At 40.7% G+C, this 16,929-nt stretch overlaps 1 protein-coding gene across 4 annotated transcripts in view; it reads right to left on the bottom strand.

Annotated features, from left to right (window-relative positions):
* Nucleotides 1–16,929, bottom strand: part of NEDD4 (NEDD4 E3 ubiquitin protein ligase) — a 319,479-nt gene that overhangs the window by 219,771 nt on the left and 82,779 nt on the right. Inside the window, exon 1 of one of the 4 annotated variants that reach the window (XM_073618769.1) lies at nt 12,888–15,281. The exons of 2 other annotated variants lie outside the window; for them this stretch is intronic. In XM_073618769.1, coding sequence (XP_073474870.1) covers nt 12,888–14,459 — 1,572 coding nt within the window. In that variant the 5' untranslated portion in view covers nt 14,460–15,281. Of the gene's footprint in view, nt 1–12,887; nt 15,282–16,929 lie in introns of those variants that run through there. One more of the 4 variants, XM_073618771.1, reaches the window with a different exon arrangement.

Below are 16,929 nucleotides of genomic sequence, written 5' to 3' on the forward strand. Positions count from 1 at the left end.
CTGGAGAACGTGTTCTTTTGACAAACAGACTTACTGGCTGGATCATCAGATGAAAAAAGCCTGAAAAAGGAAACTAATGTAGCTATCACATCTAAGAATGGATAAGCTACAATATAATAAATGATTGCTTTTGGGTTTACTACCACTTTAAAGCTCCTATATGAAGAGTAAGTCCCCATTCACACAATGTTTTGTAGCTCAAAGCTCCAAAATGCCTAACAAGCCAAATCGCACGCTTCTCAATTGTCCCATTAACATTTGGGCATTCAGGCACTTGTAGCTCGAAAAAGTGCATGAGCAAAAAGCAGCACTGTATATACCGTAATTATTATAAACTAGTTAGTTTTATAGATTCCCCCTATTCCAGGATATGTAGCAACTCTTAATGAAATATTACTATTATTGTATTTGATAATTCGTTTTTTTGCCATGTTGTTTACAGTTGCTGAGACCTCTGGTAATATGGCGTCATTTCTGTTTCAGGTTTTCATTAACATGGAGGTTATTACCGTATATACTCGAGTATAAACTGAGTTTTTCAGCCCATTTTTTAGGCTGAACCCCCCCTTGGCTTATACTCTAGTGAGCCGTATAGCAGCCGTACCTTTGATTACTGAAACAGCGGGTGTCTCCCACTGTGTTATGCACTCTGTTTGGTGGCCGTCCTCATAACAAAGCCCCGCCTCCTCCTTGTCAGTGATAGAGGAACACTGATACAATGCTGGGAAACTGTATCAGTGTTCCCCTATCACGGATGAGGATGTGGCGGGGCTTTGTTACAATGGACGGCCCCTGAGCAGACTGCATAACACAATGGGAGACACCCGCTGTTTTAGTAATCAAAGGTACGGTTACAGAAGGGCACAGTGAGGCTGCAAATGGGCACAGTGAGGCTGCAAATGGGCACAATGAGGCTGCAGGTGGGCATTGTTTACCTAGTAGCTGCTGCATTTTCCCACCCTAGGCTTCTACACGAGTCAATACATTTTCCCAGTTTTTTGTGGTAAAATTAGGTGCCTCAGCTTATATTCGGGTCGGCCTATACTCGAGTATATATGGTAGGTACTTTGGGGCCTAGTTAATGTATTGAATAGTTACTGTGATGTCCAACAAAATGGCTGTTTGGCAACATCCAGTCTCCAGCAATATGGCGGCTCTGTAATTTCCCGTTCCCATTATGTCCAATTTAGTTTTGACTGGCTATTTAAGGGGTAATAGATACTGAGGTCAGTAGGAGGCGTACCCTGGGGACATGAGGGTGCACGAAACGCGTAGGGAGGAGCCTGCATGCTGACATCACGTTGCTGTTTTCAGTTTGGCGGCCATCTTTGTAAGTCTGTCCGATTGTTTGTTTTTATTGGACATCTTATCTATGCTGCAGCGTTTTATGTTACTTTTGCTGAGGGCAAAAGATTCCAGTGGCTCCATTTAGAGATTCCAGTGGCTCCATTTGATGAGCTTATTTATTACAGCACAATAGATTGTATAGGGAAGTTACCAATTGGAGTATGTGGATGCCTGGTGGATTCTGCGATAATATGTGGATTATGATATGCGCATTTATCATGTATTCCTGGTGAGTGCATATATGGTGGGGGAGATATAGCACCAGTTGATCTTCACGTGGTGGCTTTTTGAAGAATCCTCACAGGACTAATGCATCTCACGATTTGATGAACTTAGATGGGGTGTGGATAAGAGGCACCCCTGTTTTTTTACATTTTGGACTTCCTTTGATTGATTTGAGGATTATCAATGGCTATATTTTTAGCTGCATATCAATTCTGCACAATTTTCTTTAGATTATCATTGCGAGTCATATATTATACTTTAGCTCTGCACTTTGTTTGTATTTATTTTTCAGTACATATTATGGGCTATGCACAGATCTGAAACATTATGCCCTAGATATACAGAACCTCTTAGGTACAATCAAAATGGTTATTTGGGTCATGCTCACGACAGCCATGTGGTGCATGGATTTGCAATTGGGCTGATGTTGGAAACCCTAGCCCTGACCTGGCCACCAGAACCTTCTGGCCACTTTACAAGACAGAACCTTACCTACCAGGTGAGGTAACCACTCCAATGGTGTTTGATAAGTCAGTGCCCTATATTTCCTCTAAATTTAGTAGTCTGAAAAATGAACATTGTATTTGGCCGAGATAGTATATTCAAAAACAAGGTATTTAACACATTTTGGCGTTCTCCTGCCCACAGTATAAAACAATAATACCCAAACTATTTTCTGGTTTCTTCTCTTTTTTTTTTTACTTTATTGCATATAGCCACAATTCTGTACGTCCTTTTTTCATTCTTTTCTTTTTTACCTTTGTACATATTTCTATACTGCCTGCCCTAGATATATTAAATTATAAAATAAATAAGTGCTCTTTTTGGGTTCTTGTGTCACTGCCGGCATGCTATTTGATTTCAGAGTACATGTGATAGACAGCAATATCCCTCCATCATACACAGCATATATGTCAGCTAACTGGGTTACGTCTTTCAGTGTTCCAAGAACTTCCTACAGAAATGCTGCATGAGACTCCCATTCACAGAACAGATGGGGGGCATCGTAAAATATGGCCTGAAAAACCTTTCCACATTGTGTGTTCCTTTTCCCATAAAGCACATGGCAGCATGCAGTTATAAAAAAAACAAGTGCAGCTGCAATGTGTTAAAATAGTTGGTGGCACAGTTTAGCTAAATGTTGCAATATGTCCAGCACAGATCTGTAAACAAAATGGTACATGACTCTGCAAAAACTATTCTTACACATTAATAATTTCCAGTATGCTAGGGATAGTCTGTGAGTAATTTTCACTACAGATATGTAGCAGGGATGAGTGCTAACCCTGGTCATAAAGTTTAATTGTCCAAATAATGACTCATGGTCCTGCTATCAGACTAAAGGTGTTAATTTAAAGGGGAAAAATATTTGTAACTTTGTAACATGAATCAAGATTGTACTCTGAAATGTTCCATGCTTAGATAAAGTACTCACTTAGGTCTGGTTCACACCTATGTGTTTTTTGGTAAAGAAACACACTACAGTTCATTTAACATGGTTTCCTATGGGACACGTTCACATCTATGCTTTTTTTTAGCCACTACATTTTTTGGAAGGGTTCAGGGACTTGTTTAAATGCAAAACGATGCTTTTTTTGGTTTAATAGACTTCAATGGACAAGCTGCAGAAAAGCATGTACTGCGTTTTTGCTGCGATTTTGCCGCTATTGGCGTTTTTTTAATCTGCCCAACAAATTGGCCAAAAAAAGCATAAAAAATGCAAAGCTCAAAACGCATTAGCACGTATTAAAAAACGCAAAACGCACAGCAAAAAAAACACTGCAGAAATTATAAAAGCAAACTGCATAGGTGTGAACTAAGCCTTGATGTAAATTCATGTTAAACTTGACATACTTTCTAAGTAGACCATATTCTATAATTCAGGCATTGTAGTAGACAGGGAAATCAATTATAATTTGGTGACCTGTGATTTTTATCTGTAGCCCTGGACTCATCTGACTGTACAAGATGGTACCAAAAAAAATAAATAAATGAAGGCTAAAGTGATACTAAACAGAGAAGTGTTAATTGCCATAATTCATTCACATAAATCATATACCGTATTTATCGGCGTATAACATGCACTTTTTTCCCCTGAAAATCAGGGGAAAATCGCGGGTGCGTGTTATACGCCGATCCCCTGCGATCATGAGCTTCAAAATCGCCGACCGCGATTTGAAAATGGCGCCGCCGGCGCCGAAATACACAGAGCCGTCTTCTCGGCCACTTTCGGCTTCACTCGAGCACCGCCCGAACCTAGCCGAGTGTACTCGGCTAGGTTCGGATAGCTCCGCTCACAGTCACGCCCATCCCGGGCGGGACTACGAGTGGAGCCAAAAGGGAACGAGAGCCGCCGAGAAGAGCTGAGGACCGGCTCTGTGTATTTCGGCGCCATTTTCAAATCGCAGGCGGCGATTTTGAAGCTCAGGATCGCAGGGGAGCGGCGCCATTTTCAAACTGCGAGCTGTAAGGCTGCACTGGGGCAAGGCTGCACTGGGGCAAGGCTGCAATGGACACTGGGGAAGGCTGCACTGACAAGGCTGCACTGACAAGGCTGCACTGGGGCAAGGCTGCACTGAGAAGGCTGCAATGATGGGCATTTAAATGTAAGTTTTTTTTCCCTTAAACTTCCCTCCTAAACTTGAGGTGCGTGTTATACGCCGATAAATACGGTATATCATGACAGTGGCTTTTTTTTTATCCTCCAAGTACCTTATTCTTGCAGTATTGTTGTGTGATCACATGATCTCTCCCTGTTCTTTAGCATCTGCAAGAAAAGATCTTTCGGAGAGACTTCTAATACTCTGATGTATGCTCTCTACAGTGTGAGTCTGTGTCTGGTCAGCCCTGATTGTTGCTGCGCCAGCAATTCAATTTAAATTACGACTATCAAAAAATTGTTTTACAGCTCCCTATAAATCTTTATTCAACATTTTTTTTGTGCATTAATATGGTATAGGCAGAGTCAAAGATAATTGACACTAGCTTTCATTTTGGTCAGGCAGCATCTGTATTCAAAGTGCTTTTGTTTGTTTTACTTTACAGGTATTAGCGATTCCATTTGATATATTTAATACTGACTTTGTGTTAAAAGTAAGCTTTTTTTTGTGTATCTCTTATTGGCTGTTTTAAATCTGCATATTATATTATATCCCGCACCCATAGTGTTTAGTAATAGGAAGACAGAGGAGGAGGAGGGAGAGAGGGAGGAAGGGGAGTGTGTTTTACCACTGTATACACCCACGTGTGACTCTGTAGTCATGAGGGCTGCCCAGATAAGAAAGAGGAGGAATTGTAGTGCAGAAGGGAACTGAAATATGAGCATGCTCTGTAGAGGACACCAGAAGGTCTACACAATATCAACCTGTAATGGGGACACAGAGAAGGCAGTTGAATGCAGGATCAACCAGACATATTTCCCTCTACACAAAACAAATGCTTTAGTGGCTTTGTGAGCATGAACACTCTGTTATATAGCATGTAAATGAGAGTTTTTCATACTCTGGGTTTAATGATACTTAATTCCTCTGAATGAGCTGTTTACTGCTCTGAAAAAGATTGGGAAGGCGACAGGCCTAATGCCATTTTATGCAAAAAAACAGGGGGGAAATTAGATCAGCAAGGTTTTCAAATCTGTCCTATTATTTTTCACCCTAAGAAAAAAAGTATCCAGAGTTTGCTGCTACTATAGACAAAATGCACTGGGTGACCATTTCCTCATGTCTACACACAGCTTCAGAAACCACATAGAATCTATCTATATGTGCTACCGTGTTTTTATGTGAAGGGGGTAAACAGCAGAAGCTTACATGACATTCAGTTTTGCTTATGGACCATCAATAGATTTGCCTTATTAAGTCCAGGCCAGGAGATGACTTCTTGTGAACTACAGCTCCAGAGAATGTAGCTGGTAATCCCACAGGGGACCAGTCATTGAGGCTTTTTCTGTTGTGGTTAAGTCAAACTAGTGATCCTATTTATCAGAGGTGATGTTCTATCGCAGTTACCTCACTGGCAAGAACGATTCCGCAGCATTCAGACCAGTGAGGGATCAAAACCATAGAAGTGCTCTCCTTAGCAATTGTGTTGCTAGCACGTAGCAGTCAGTAGCAAGATTGTTAATGTGACAAGGCCCTTAGGCCAACATATCAGCTGTCTCTTAGCTCACAGTGCTCTTTGCTTCCAATGAAAACCATGGAATGTAAAAGGGGGGCATAATTATTTTGGGCACACCTCCATGGGGTTGCCTCTGCCTTTCCCTGTTTAAACTGATTAAACTGATTAGAATGGATTTTAATATGCAATGTAATTTAAGGGACGATGGCCCTTTAAATATTCCTGCTCACCCGAGGGCAGGTATTAATGGGCCAATGAGATTTGGTGGAATACTCTGGAAGCAGTGGGGCTCTTTATATAAAGGGCCCACTGTCCCAGAATTCTGGCTGCCAGTCAAAGGTTAAAGTGGTTGCAAACCCTCCCTAGTGACTTTTAACTATAGGTAAGCCTAGAATAAGGCTTACCTATAGGTAGTAGAAATATCTCATAAACCTGCGCCGTTTAGGAGATATTTCACTTGTAGTGCGCCGATGATGTAATCGGCACATGCGCTGCGAAGAAACGGACCTCCGTGCCGTTTCTTTCCCCAGCGTGTGCCGTTACTGACGGCTCCCGCGCGCATGCACGGGAGTGACGTCACGCGGCTCCGGCCAGTCACAGAGCTGGAGTCCGTGGCCCCCGGAAGGAAGAGAGGTGAAGATGGACGCAGCCTGCACAGGGGACAGCTATGGATTCGTTTGCAGGCAAGTGTCACATAATGGGCTAGTATGCGATGCAACCAGCCCAGGCGACAACAGCGGCGGCAGCAGGTTGGACCATGCCAGTCTCATAGGTTGCAGAGCAACCACCCCCCCGAACGAGAGAGAGCAGCGGGTACAGTGTCAGTATCCGCAGGCAGAGTGGAGGGGCATGGCGTGAGTGACAGTGCGGAGAATGGCGCAGTTGGCGCTGGTGAGCTTGGCTCGGTCGGCGCTGTAGAGCTTGGAGCGGGCTGCTCTGTGGGAAGGCATGGCCCACGGGACAAGAGAAGAAGGTGGGCCTATCCACCATCTCCCATCTGGAGCGGCATCAGCAGGCCTGGGTTGAGTGACACTCCATTGGAACACCGGGCCCTGCGCCCTAGAGCTGAATGCGCTCCGGCCACTCTGAGAAGCCGAGCAGGGAGGCGCCAGGTGCCCAAAGATCTTGATGGACGGGTAGCCACTCCTCCTGGTTCCCCTGCTGGCTCTATGGGAATCCAGCCTCAGCAGACTGCCAATGCTGCTCTGGCGCCACCTGCTGGAGCTCCTGAGGAGTTACATATGCTTACCACATTGTTATCTTCTTTATCTAATCTAGCTAGGATTTGTGTCAGCTAATGGGAATACTGCTGCTCCTGCTTCTGTATGGTCTCCGGCAGCTGAGGCAGTTTGGCATCTGGGTGTTCCTCAGTAATGTCAACGGGTTCACTTAATATACCTTCTAATGTTAATTCTTTTTTGAATGTACAGAATTCTGGACCTATTGCTGAATCTCTTTCACATCTTGTGGTTAACCCTACAGTGCCCGAGACCTGTTTTAAGGAAGCATTGCCATGCAAGTTATCTCCGCTGGGCTTCCATCTATCCATGGCTGTTAAAGAGAAAATATGGAAGGGCGAATTTTTGGATATACTGTCCCTCTTACAGTTCTCTAAGGAATTTTTAACAAAGACGTATAGGAAAGCTGAGGAGAGGGGGAAAGAGGATAGGCGCAGGCCCATTTCGAGATCATTCAATAATTGGTTACAGGCATACTGTATTTTTTCTAGCACTGTAGGGGAAAAACATCCAGAAAAGTGTAGTGGGTTGTTCCAGCATTTAGAGAATGTGCTGGAAGCTTTTGGGGGGACTGGTTGGTATCAATACGATGAGTCTTTCAGGCAGAAAATGTCCATTTATTCCAATATAAAATGGGGCATTAAAGACGTAGGCCTCTGGCTAAATTTGATTGTGCCCCAGAAACCCCCCCATCTCTAAACAGCAGGATTCTGTTAGCAATGTTTCCCCCTACAGGAAAAGTGTATCCTATGCGTTCAATGAGAACCAGTGCAAGTGGGGTGCATCGTGTAAATATAGGCATGAGTGTTCCTTTTGCTCTGGTCCTCACCGGAATAGTTTTCAAGCCAAAAGTGTTCACACCAGTGAGGCTAACAAATATGGTTCCATGGTTAGACCGTTACCCAGATCGGGGGATAGCGCAGTTCTTAATTGAGGAGTTTACCTACGGATTTTCGCTGCCTACATTTTCTAGATTAGGTTGTAAGGTGGTTGACAATTTGAAATCAGCTGATGTATACCCAGAAGTGGTTAGACAAAAAGTAAAAACTTTGATATATTTTTGATAAACTTTGATAAAAGAAAACTTTGATATATTTTTTGATTAGGAAACTGAAAGTCTTACTGAAAGAACTTCAGTTGTTGTTAGGGGTTCTAGCTTTTGCATGTCGCATTATGCCAGTCGGAAGAATTTTTTCTAGGAGACTTTATATGGCAACATCAAGTTTAAAGTCCCCCTTTTCCCATATAAGGCTGAATAATGACCTTAAAGCAGATTTGTTCGCGACTTTTGGATACATATAATGGGAGGTCTTTCTTTCAGGAAGAATTCATAGATGCAGCTGATTTTGAATTGTTTACGGATGCAGCAGGTTCCAGAGGTTTTCGGCAGTTTGGCATAGCCATTGGTGCTGCGAGGCAAGTGGCCGCCCTCTTGGATACTTAGTAAGGCTATTAAGAACATTGTTCTTCTGGAACTTTTTCCAATCATTGTGGCGCTGGAAATCTGGGGTGAATTTTTCATTAATAAGCGCATTGTCATTCAATCAGATAATAAAGGGGTAGTTTTCGCAGTTAACTGCCTTTCCTCTAAATCCCCTCCGGTTATTAAACTCCTGCAGTATTTTGTGTCTTTATGTTTGCGTTTAAATATTTGGGTTAAAGCAAGTTACCTGGGTCCCATAATGTTATCGCAGATGCTGTGTCTCGGTTCCACATGGTCTGTTTCCGCACCTTACTTCCCGGGGCAGATCCAGCTGGCTTTCCTTGTCCGGACCATCTGTGGACTTTGATTTGAGCTCCATTAGTATCGCTGTTCAGAATTCTGTGACCCAAAACATGGGCTGAATATTTAGCTGCATGGAGGAGATAGAGATTTTTCAACGATACTTTGGGTATTTGTTATGAGGTACCTTCTGAGAACTATTTTAGCGTTTTCATGTAGTTTGAGGAAGCTATATCTCACAGTCAGATAGCTAAAATATTGGCGGGTATTTATTTTTTTTTTTCTTTAAAATGATGCAATTTCCGGCATGCAGTAGTATTTTTGGTATGGCAGGCCATTAAGGGGTATAAACGTTCTGACATGGTTTTGGATGACTGTAGGCCCATTATATTTCAGGTGTTAAAAAACCTGACCTCAGTTGTGTCAGCAGTCTGCTATTCATCGTATGAAGCTCTGCTTTTTTAGAGTTTTGTATGTAATAGCATTTTTCGGGGCTTTACGGCTATTGGAAATGGTACCTAGTAATAAAGTTTGTTCAGGTTTGTTGTCCCATCATGTACTGGTCGGGGTTTCATCAGTAAAAATACTTATTGCCAAATCCAAAACTGACCAGTTGGGCAAGGGCGCTTGGATTACGTTGTTTTCGTGTTCAGATCCAGCCATTTGTCCAGTTGGGGTAATTCATCAATTCTTAGCCTTTAGGCCCTTTAATTCAGGTACATTTTTCATTCATGCCGATGGTTCTCCTGTGACCAAATTTCAATTTGTTTCAGTGTTCAAGAAATGTATTCAGAGTTTAGGTTTGCAGGAATTCCGTTTTACACCCCATTCCTTTCGTATTGGGGCTGCAACGGAAGCAGCCAGGCTTGGGCTTTATGAGTATAGCCTAGGCCATCTTTATGTAGAGCAACGGTTCTTTTTTTCAGATCCTCCTTTGCCATGAGGTGCCATGTTGAACTTCCAGTGACCAGTATGAAAGAGTGATAACATCAAATTTAACACACCTGCTCCCCATTCACACCTGAGATCTTCTAACACTAATGAGTCACATGACACAGAGGAAGGAAAATGGTTATTTGGGCCCAATTTGGACATTTTCACTTAGGGGTGTACTCACTTTTGTTGCCAGCGGTTAAGACATTAATGGCTTTGTGTTGAGTGATTTTGAAGGGACAGCAAATTTACACTGTTATACAAGCTGTATACTGGTAACAAGAGTAAGCGCAACAACTCAGGAGTCATATAAATCCCAGTGCAGATCTGCTAATATATAAATGTCCTAAAATAGAACTGTGAGTAGTGAATAGTCCACAGTCCACAGTCTGACAAAAAAAACAATCAGACTGTCAAACCCACAGAAGTACACAGCATAGCAAAGGATCTAGGACAACACATCCAGAGGCAGACAGGTGACTCAGTCAGAATCTGAGCCAGCTGTCCCTTGTGTTCCACGCCTCGTTCTGAGGCCGCCTACCGGAGCCGGCTTTTACATCTGTCGGAAGAGACACTGCCACCGCTTACAGCAAGGATCATACATGGCACAAGACTTGGGAGCGTCATCCTGACATATTGATACCATGCCTATTACCTTCATTCAAATGTGAGTTGATCTTATTGTGTTATTAAAGTTGTGTTTTTAAAAAAATGACTGCACCCAGAGGCGCCTCTGCACTTCTGTTTTTTTACAAGCTGTACACTCATTACTTCACATTGTAGCAAAGTGTCATTTCTTCAGTGTTGCCACATGAAAAGATATAATAAAATATTTACAAAAATGTGAGGGGTGTACTCACATTTGTGAGATACTGTACCTGTATGTTTCATGCAATAGATAGTGTGGGCACACAAGCTGTGCGGAGGAGGAGTCGATGCGTGCATCCACCGGCCACCCGCGATCACTTCACAGAGAGGCAGAGTGGGGATCTGCCTATGTAAACAAGTCAGATCCCTGTTTTGACAGGGCAGAGCATGGAGATCGTCTGTTCCTAGTAATCAGGAACAGCAATCTCTGGGTTCTTCCTGTCAGTACTTCCCCCCACACAGAAAAAAGCACAAACAGGGAACACATTTAACCCTTTGATCGCCCCTGTTAAACCCTTCCCTGCCAGTGTCATTTAAACAGTGACAGTGCATTTTTTTTTTAGCACTGATCACTGTGTTGGTGTCACTGGTCCCCAAAAGTGTCACTTAGGGTCAAATTTGTCTGCCGCAATCCCGCTAAAAATTGATGATCGCTGCCATTACCAGTAAAAACAATTTAAATAAATTAAAAGTCCATAAATCTACCCCGTAGTTTGTAGACGCTATAACTTCTGTGCAAACCAATCAATATACGTTCATTGGGATTTTTTTTTACCAAAAATATGTAGCAGAATACATATTGATCTAAATTGATTAAGAAATTTGTTTTTTTTTTTATTTTTTGGGGGATATGTATTATAGCAGAAAGTAAAAAATTGGGGTGTTTTTTTTTCAAAATTGTCGGTCTTCTTTTATAGCGCAAAAAATGAAAACCACAGGGGGTGATCGAATACCACCAAAAGAAAGCTCTATTTGTGGGGAAAAAAAAGGGACATCAATTTTATTTGGGTACAGCGTCGCACGCCCACGCAATGGTCAGTTAAAATAACGCACTGCTGTATCGTAAAAAATGGCCTGGCCATTAAGGGGGTAAATCCTTCAGGGGCTGAAGTGGTTAAAATGTATGTAAACCCAAACAATTAACTTATTTTATTTAGTTCCTTTTGGGCTGTTAAACATACAATTACAGTTTTTTTTTTATATTTGTTTAATAAATACAAAAAATACCTGCTGATCTTGCCAGAAATCTTGTGAGCTGATACCTTCTTGTTGTCTTTGCCCCAACTACTAATAATTACATTGTTATCAGCCATCTATGAGGCCTACAGAACCAAGTCCTCTATGTTAATTAGAACAAGAAAGGGGCAGGGTTCTGGAGTGAGCAAGCACCATCCTAGGACTGAAAGTATGTAACTAGCAGATTTACTTTTCCCCTCTCCCCCAGCAAATAAATAATTTTTAAAAAAGTAGGTTAGCAACATTCTTAGCTATATACATTTTTAGTATAGTATCTAGTGTGCTTAGTAGCAATATTTTTTTATTATTCTTCCAGTAGAAACATGTTTAACCACTCTACAAACCACAAAGGGAAAATCTGCATTAACTGGCTAATATTCAGGACATTACCATGTTTACAAGGAGTAAGTTAGCTGAACTGTAAGTATTGTGGATTTTTAAGACCTTCACTTTATTCTGTTAACTATTGACTACATTTAAAAAGTGCTATTTATTGTCACGGGAAGATTTTATATTTGATTTTCCCTTAACAGAATAATGGTGAAACTAACATATACAGTAACAGGTCACATTTCACGCTGAATTTCAGAAAGCCGCCCTTAACAAGCTGTTGATTATTGAAGCAGGGGAAATTGATATGAAGCTACTAGAGGCTTAAACCTGGGCACACAAGTGAAGAACGAACAGACCTTTCAGTAAGAGCAGGCACTGACCAAAGCACTGATTTAATTTCATGACTGCTGGGTACAGATAGCTAGCATTACTAAATGCTGCTCTAATATCAACTTGTTAAATTTGAACCCACCCTCAGAATATCAGTATACATGGCCAGACTAACTGGAGTCAAGAGAAATATTTTGGGAGCTGTTTATTTTTAACTGAGCTACAATGCTGTGCTAGAGCTGGACTGAACAATATATATTTATATTTATTAATTATACTAAAAAGGTCAAGCTATAAACTATATCTATAAAAGGTCAAGCTTAGTTTAAAAAGGCATTTTAGATATGCTGTAATTTTGTAATTTGTAAGGCAAACTACCTATATTTAACAGATTTTAAGCAAATTGAACATAAACTACATAAAGTAAATGTAAAAAAAGAGCGAAAGATGTAATAACTTTGGTAAAGGGGATTTTAATAAATCCTATGAGTTATGGGTAAACAATGATTGTAAAAGCATAGCTATTACCATTTCAAATGAACACAAAAAACGTATGACTTGCACAAATAAGATAAAAACATTGTATAAGTTATTTAAAATGAGGATATATACAACATCAAACATTTTCTTTTTCATTTTATGTTGAAAAAAAATGCTAATTTGCTTCCTATTTTTGAAGCAGCTAAGTACATATTTATTAGGTCAATACACATGCAATAAAATAACAATCACTCAGTGTAAGAACAGAAAGTACCTACCTTGTGGCATTTCACAGATGGCTTACCAGGCACATTTGTGGAAGGGTTTTTAATAAACTGTCTTTTAAAGCTACTTATCCTACTTTCACTTCCAGGTGCAAACTGAATGTGCAATTGGGATGAACCCAATTTTGGACAATTATACTTAAGACTAGAAGAAGAAAATTTAGGAGGAGGAGGCCCTTCAGATATACTTCTTTGGAAAATGTGATTTGATTTATTGCTGGGTATACTTTTGTGACCCCGGTCTCCATGCATATTAATTTGGCATTCTGTTACTTTACTTGAAGGAGAACAAGCAGAACTACTGCGCAACAGGCGTATATGGCGTTGTGAAGGAGCTCTTCTGCTGGGCCGGACCTCCTCTTCATGGATGTTCGGTATGGTATGGTCTCTGAGAGATTCATTAGTGGCTGACGGTTTCTGGTGAGAAACATGTACTGAAATAAAAGACAATCCGTCCTCTGAAGTGTCAGTTTTTTGAAGACCATCTGATGGACAGGGATTCTCTTGTAATGAGTCATTCAAGTAAAGTGGTTTAACATCTCTAACTTCACCAATAGTGCAAGTATTTTTGGAAAGTCGAACTCCATTAACTGCTGTTAAAAGAAAACCCTTGGATGATGCCTGTTCCTCATTTTGCGGAAGCTCATTAGAACAAAGCATTAACTGATATGATGTTTGATAGGGGCCTCTATTGGATGGAGGGCACGGACTAGTCGGAGAGGTCGGTGGCGTCTCAGAAGGGCTGCGAGGAAAGATGACCAATGAAGAACAGCGCCTCAGAGGAAGTTTGGTTTTCCTTCTTGATGGAAGGTTTGCCATGTTCACCTCCTTGACCAACTCATCCTGATCAAATGGAAATGTACTTTTGCATCTAGCTAATACCTGTCGAACCCTATTGCTTTTGGTAGGAATAGTTTCTGCATTCATACAGGATGCATTGCTACTAAGCATATTACTAACATAACTGGCATCACTTAAAGAATGTGTGCAGCTACTAGTGTCACTTAGAACACTGTTCGTGCATGAACCAGTGTCACTTGCAGTACTTGTACACGATCCATAATCACTACTATTGCTACTAAATGATCCATTGTCACTGGTTGCAAGGCTACACAAACTGCAGTTCTCAGTGGAGGTGCTATTTGGCAAACTGCTGTCATTTACGACTGGGTGACAGCTATAATTCTTGTTCACATTATAACTACAATTAATCCCATCCTGGTAAGCACTGACGAAAGAAATGTCTTCCGTAGCAAGGTCTGTGTTGTCAGATTGATGACATCTACTATTTCTGCTGGGCTGTAAAGATATCTGCAGCGATGTGCTCTTCTTGCTAGGTGGTGAAACAGAATTACCTTGATGTGACTGAACGATTTCTGGTGAAGGTGACAGTTGTATCGTTTGTCGTGGAGAAAGTCTCATCTGGATCACACTTGGTGCCGACGAGTGAGAAAATCTTCTGAAGCACATGTGAATATTGTTGTCCAGGCCATTTTCTGAGCTTTCTGGCAAAGGATCGGTGTTGCTTCTTCGGGTGGCAAAGTGAAGTCTTAACCGACGTGCCATTTGTTCTTTCTGAACATATTATTAATTCAGATGTGCAATTCTTCTTTTCTGCAGCAGCACACAAAAAATAGCAGAAAAACATGTAGAATGTTTGCAATACACGACAGGGAAGCGCAGAAAACTGCCTCATGTGTCCCAGTCAAACACAGGAAAATAATGAGCCACGGGGTAAAGCAAAGCACGTCATGAAACAAACAAACCATTCCTGACTCCACGGTTTCTAAATCGTCTTGGATTGCTTGTACTCCAACTGCATTCACTTACCAAGCACTTGATTTCTAACGACCTTTAAGCTCAGCTCTGCTGTTGCAACTGGCTGAAACGCTGCCAAGATTGATTTAATTATACCTTCTCCAATATGCATGAATGAGTCCTTCCCAAAAACAACACCATTCCTGTACTTCAAACCTAACTGTTCCTTCTTGCTCGAGTCTCCCAGGCTGAACACATGTCCTAGCTGAACTGATGTGTCTAAACTTCCCAGTGCAGTGCACAGCCTCTAATATTTTTACCCATACATATAGTGTTACAGGAAGTTGCAGGGAAAGGAGTTCCACATAATTGAGTATCAAAGTTGGGATTAAATTACCAAAAACTATCCATAATAGGAAACTATTGAAGATTCTGCTATGCAAGAAACCACTGGTATTCTTTTGAATTTCAGATTCCAGCATAAAGGGTAAAAATCATGCCTGCTGTTAAAGTTTAATACAATGTGCATGTTTAATTACAATGCAGCATTCACAGCAGTTAAATGTACTCCTGGAAAGCAGTCATATACATTTTACAAATATAGAAGTGTGAAGCACAAAAAGTAAAGAATTCTTAAAAGTAGAAATATATCATTGTTTATATCATTCCTTACGTTAACATTATTCTAGGTATTTTTAATTTTAGCTGGTTTGTAGTAATCTTGCCTAATATTACAACACCATATAACAACATTCTAGGTTCAAATTAAAAAAGCATAATGTTCTTCCTAATGTGTTATTTGTTTGATTTTTTTTTATGATCTAAAATAAATTTTTCAGTTTACTAAGGGTGATACTGCATGGATGCGATGAATATACTGCGTGCATGTTATATTTATCACACACATGTTTTTTTTAATCATTTTTAAGGTATTTATTAAAGGTCAATTCACAAAGACTCTCTCATGTCTCAACTCTGGTCTCTAACTGTGGGGTTTATTTACTAAAACTGGAGAGTGCAAAATCAGGCTCACTTCTGCATAGAAACCAATCAGCTTCCAGATTGTTAGAAAGCAATTGTCTTCTAAGCAGAAGTGAGCCTGAATTTGCTCTTTCCAGCTTTAGTAAATAAACCCCAGCGACTCTTTGGTGGTGAGTTTCAAAGAAGCAGTAATAGGGTCAATTTAAGGTAGCGATACAAGAATACTTTGTGACAAAAAGGGGCGTTCAATAGTTAAATACACATTCTATGTCAAAAATTAACATGAGAAAATAATAAAGCATTAAAATAAATCAGCTATCATAATGAACATAACTATATGTAGTACAGTCAAGTGCCATCTACATTAGGTAGTACAAAATTGTTTAAACAATATAAAAAAATAAACACTTTCAGCTGATAATCTGTGCTTTTTTTATTTTTTTTTTTTACATTGCACCAGTCACAGTACAAAAATTTGACGAAATATCTGAAATAATTGGAGTCAGAATGCACACTTGCTAAAATGAAACTAGGGAGACATCTAGTGGTAAAACAAGGATACAGTCAAAATCAGTATAAATTTCTTACATAGGTCCTTAAAGTGGATCTTCACCCTCAAAATACGTTATCCCTCTTCTACAGCCCTCCTCTGTATGAATAGCGCCCTTTTCTTACTTTTGTTTCCCCTTATTGCACTTCATTCACCTATGAATGATGTGCACTGTCCTCCCTTTGCCTCCTGCGATATGCATGCCACATATCCCAGGAGGCAAAGCATTTCATTCAGTAAAGGAGGAACAGGGGGGCCTAGCAGCACGTTATTGAGAGGCGCGCAGGCTGAACCCAGAACAGTCGGCAGCCTCTCGATGACATCACACCAAAACATGGCGGCACGGGACCGCTGGATCTTCTGAGTAGATGGGTGTCTGAAATGTACAGAACTCACCACCAGGTAAATATGGGTTAAAATGGGGGGGGGGGGTCCGCTTTAAATTATTAAATTATACAGTTATTAATAACCGTATTATGCTGTTAACATTTCTAAAGTTAAAGGAATACAACTTTGTGACCTTAGTCTAGAACTGGTCATCACTAGAGCTCTACCTTATATGCAAGCCTGCTCTATGCATAAAGCTTGATTGCCCCTTTCTGTTCTAGTCTGAATCTTGCTGAGCAGGGGAATATAAGCAAAACATAAATATAAACTAAAGGGTAATATAAAGAAAAAAGTAGGTCACTATTTTAAAGCATAATCCACCTTTTGCAGGAATGTATTTAGTGCACCCACATTAAAGTG

This window comes from Aquarana catesbeiana, linkage group LG03 (genome assembly GCF_042186555.1).
Source record: "Aquarana catesbeiana isolate 2022-GZ linkage group LG03, ASM4218655v1, whole genome shotgun sequence".
NCBI classification, from domain to species: Eukaryota; Metazoa; Chordata; class Amphibia; order Anura; family Ranidae; genus Aquarana; species Aquarana catesbeiana.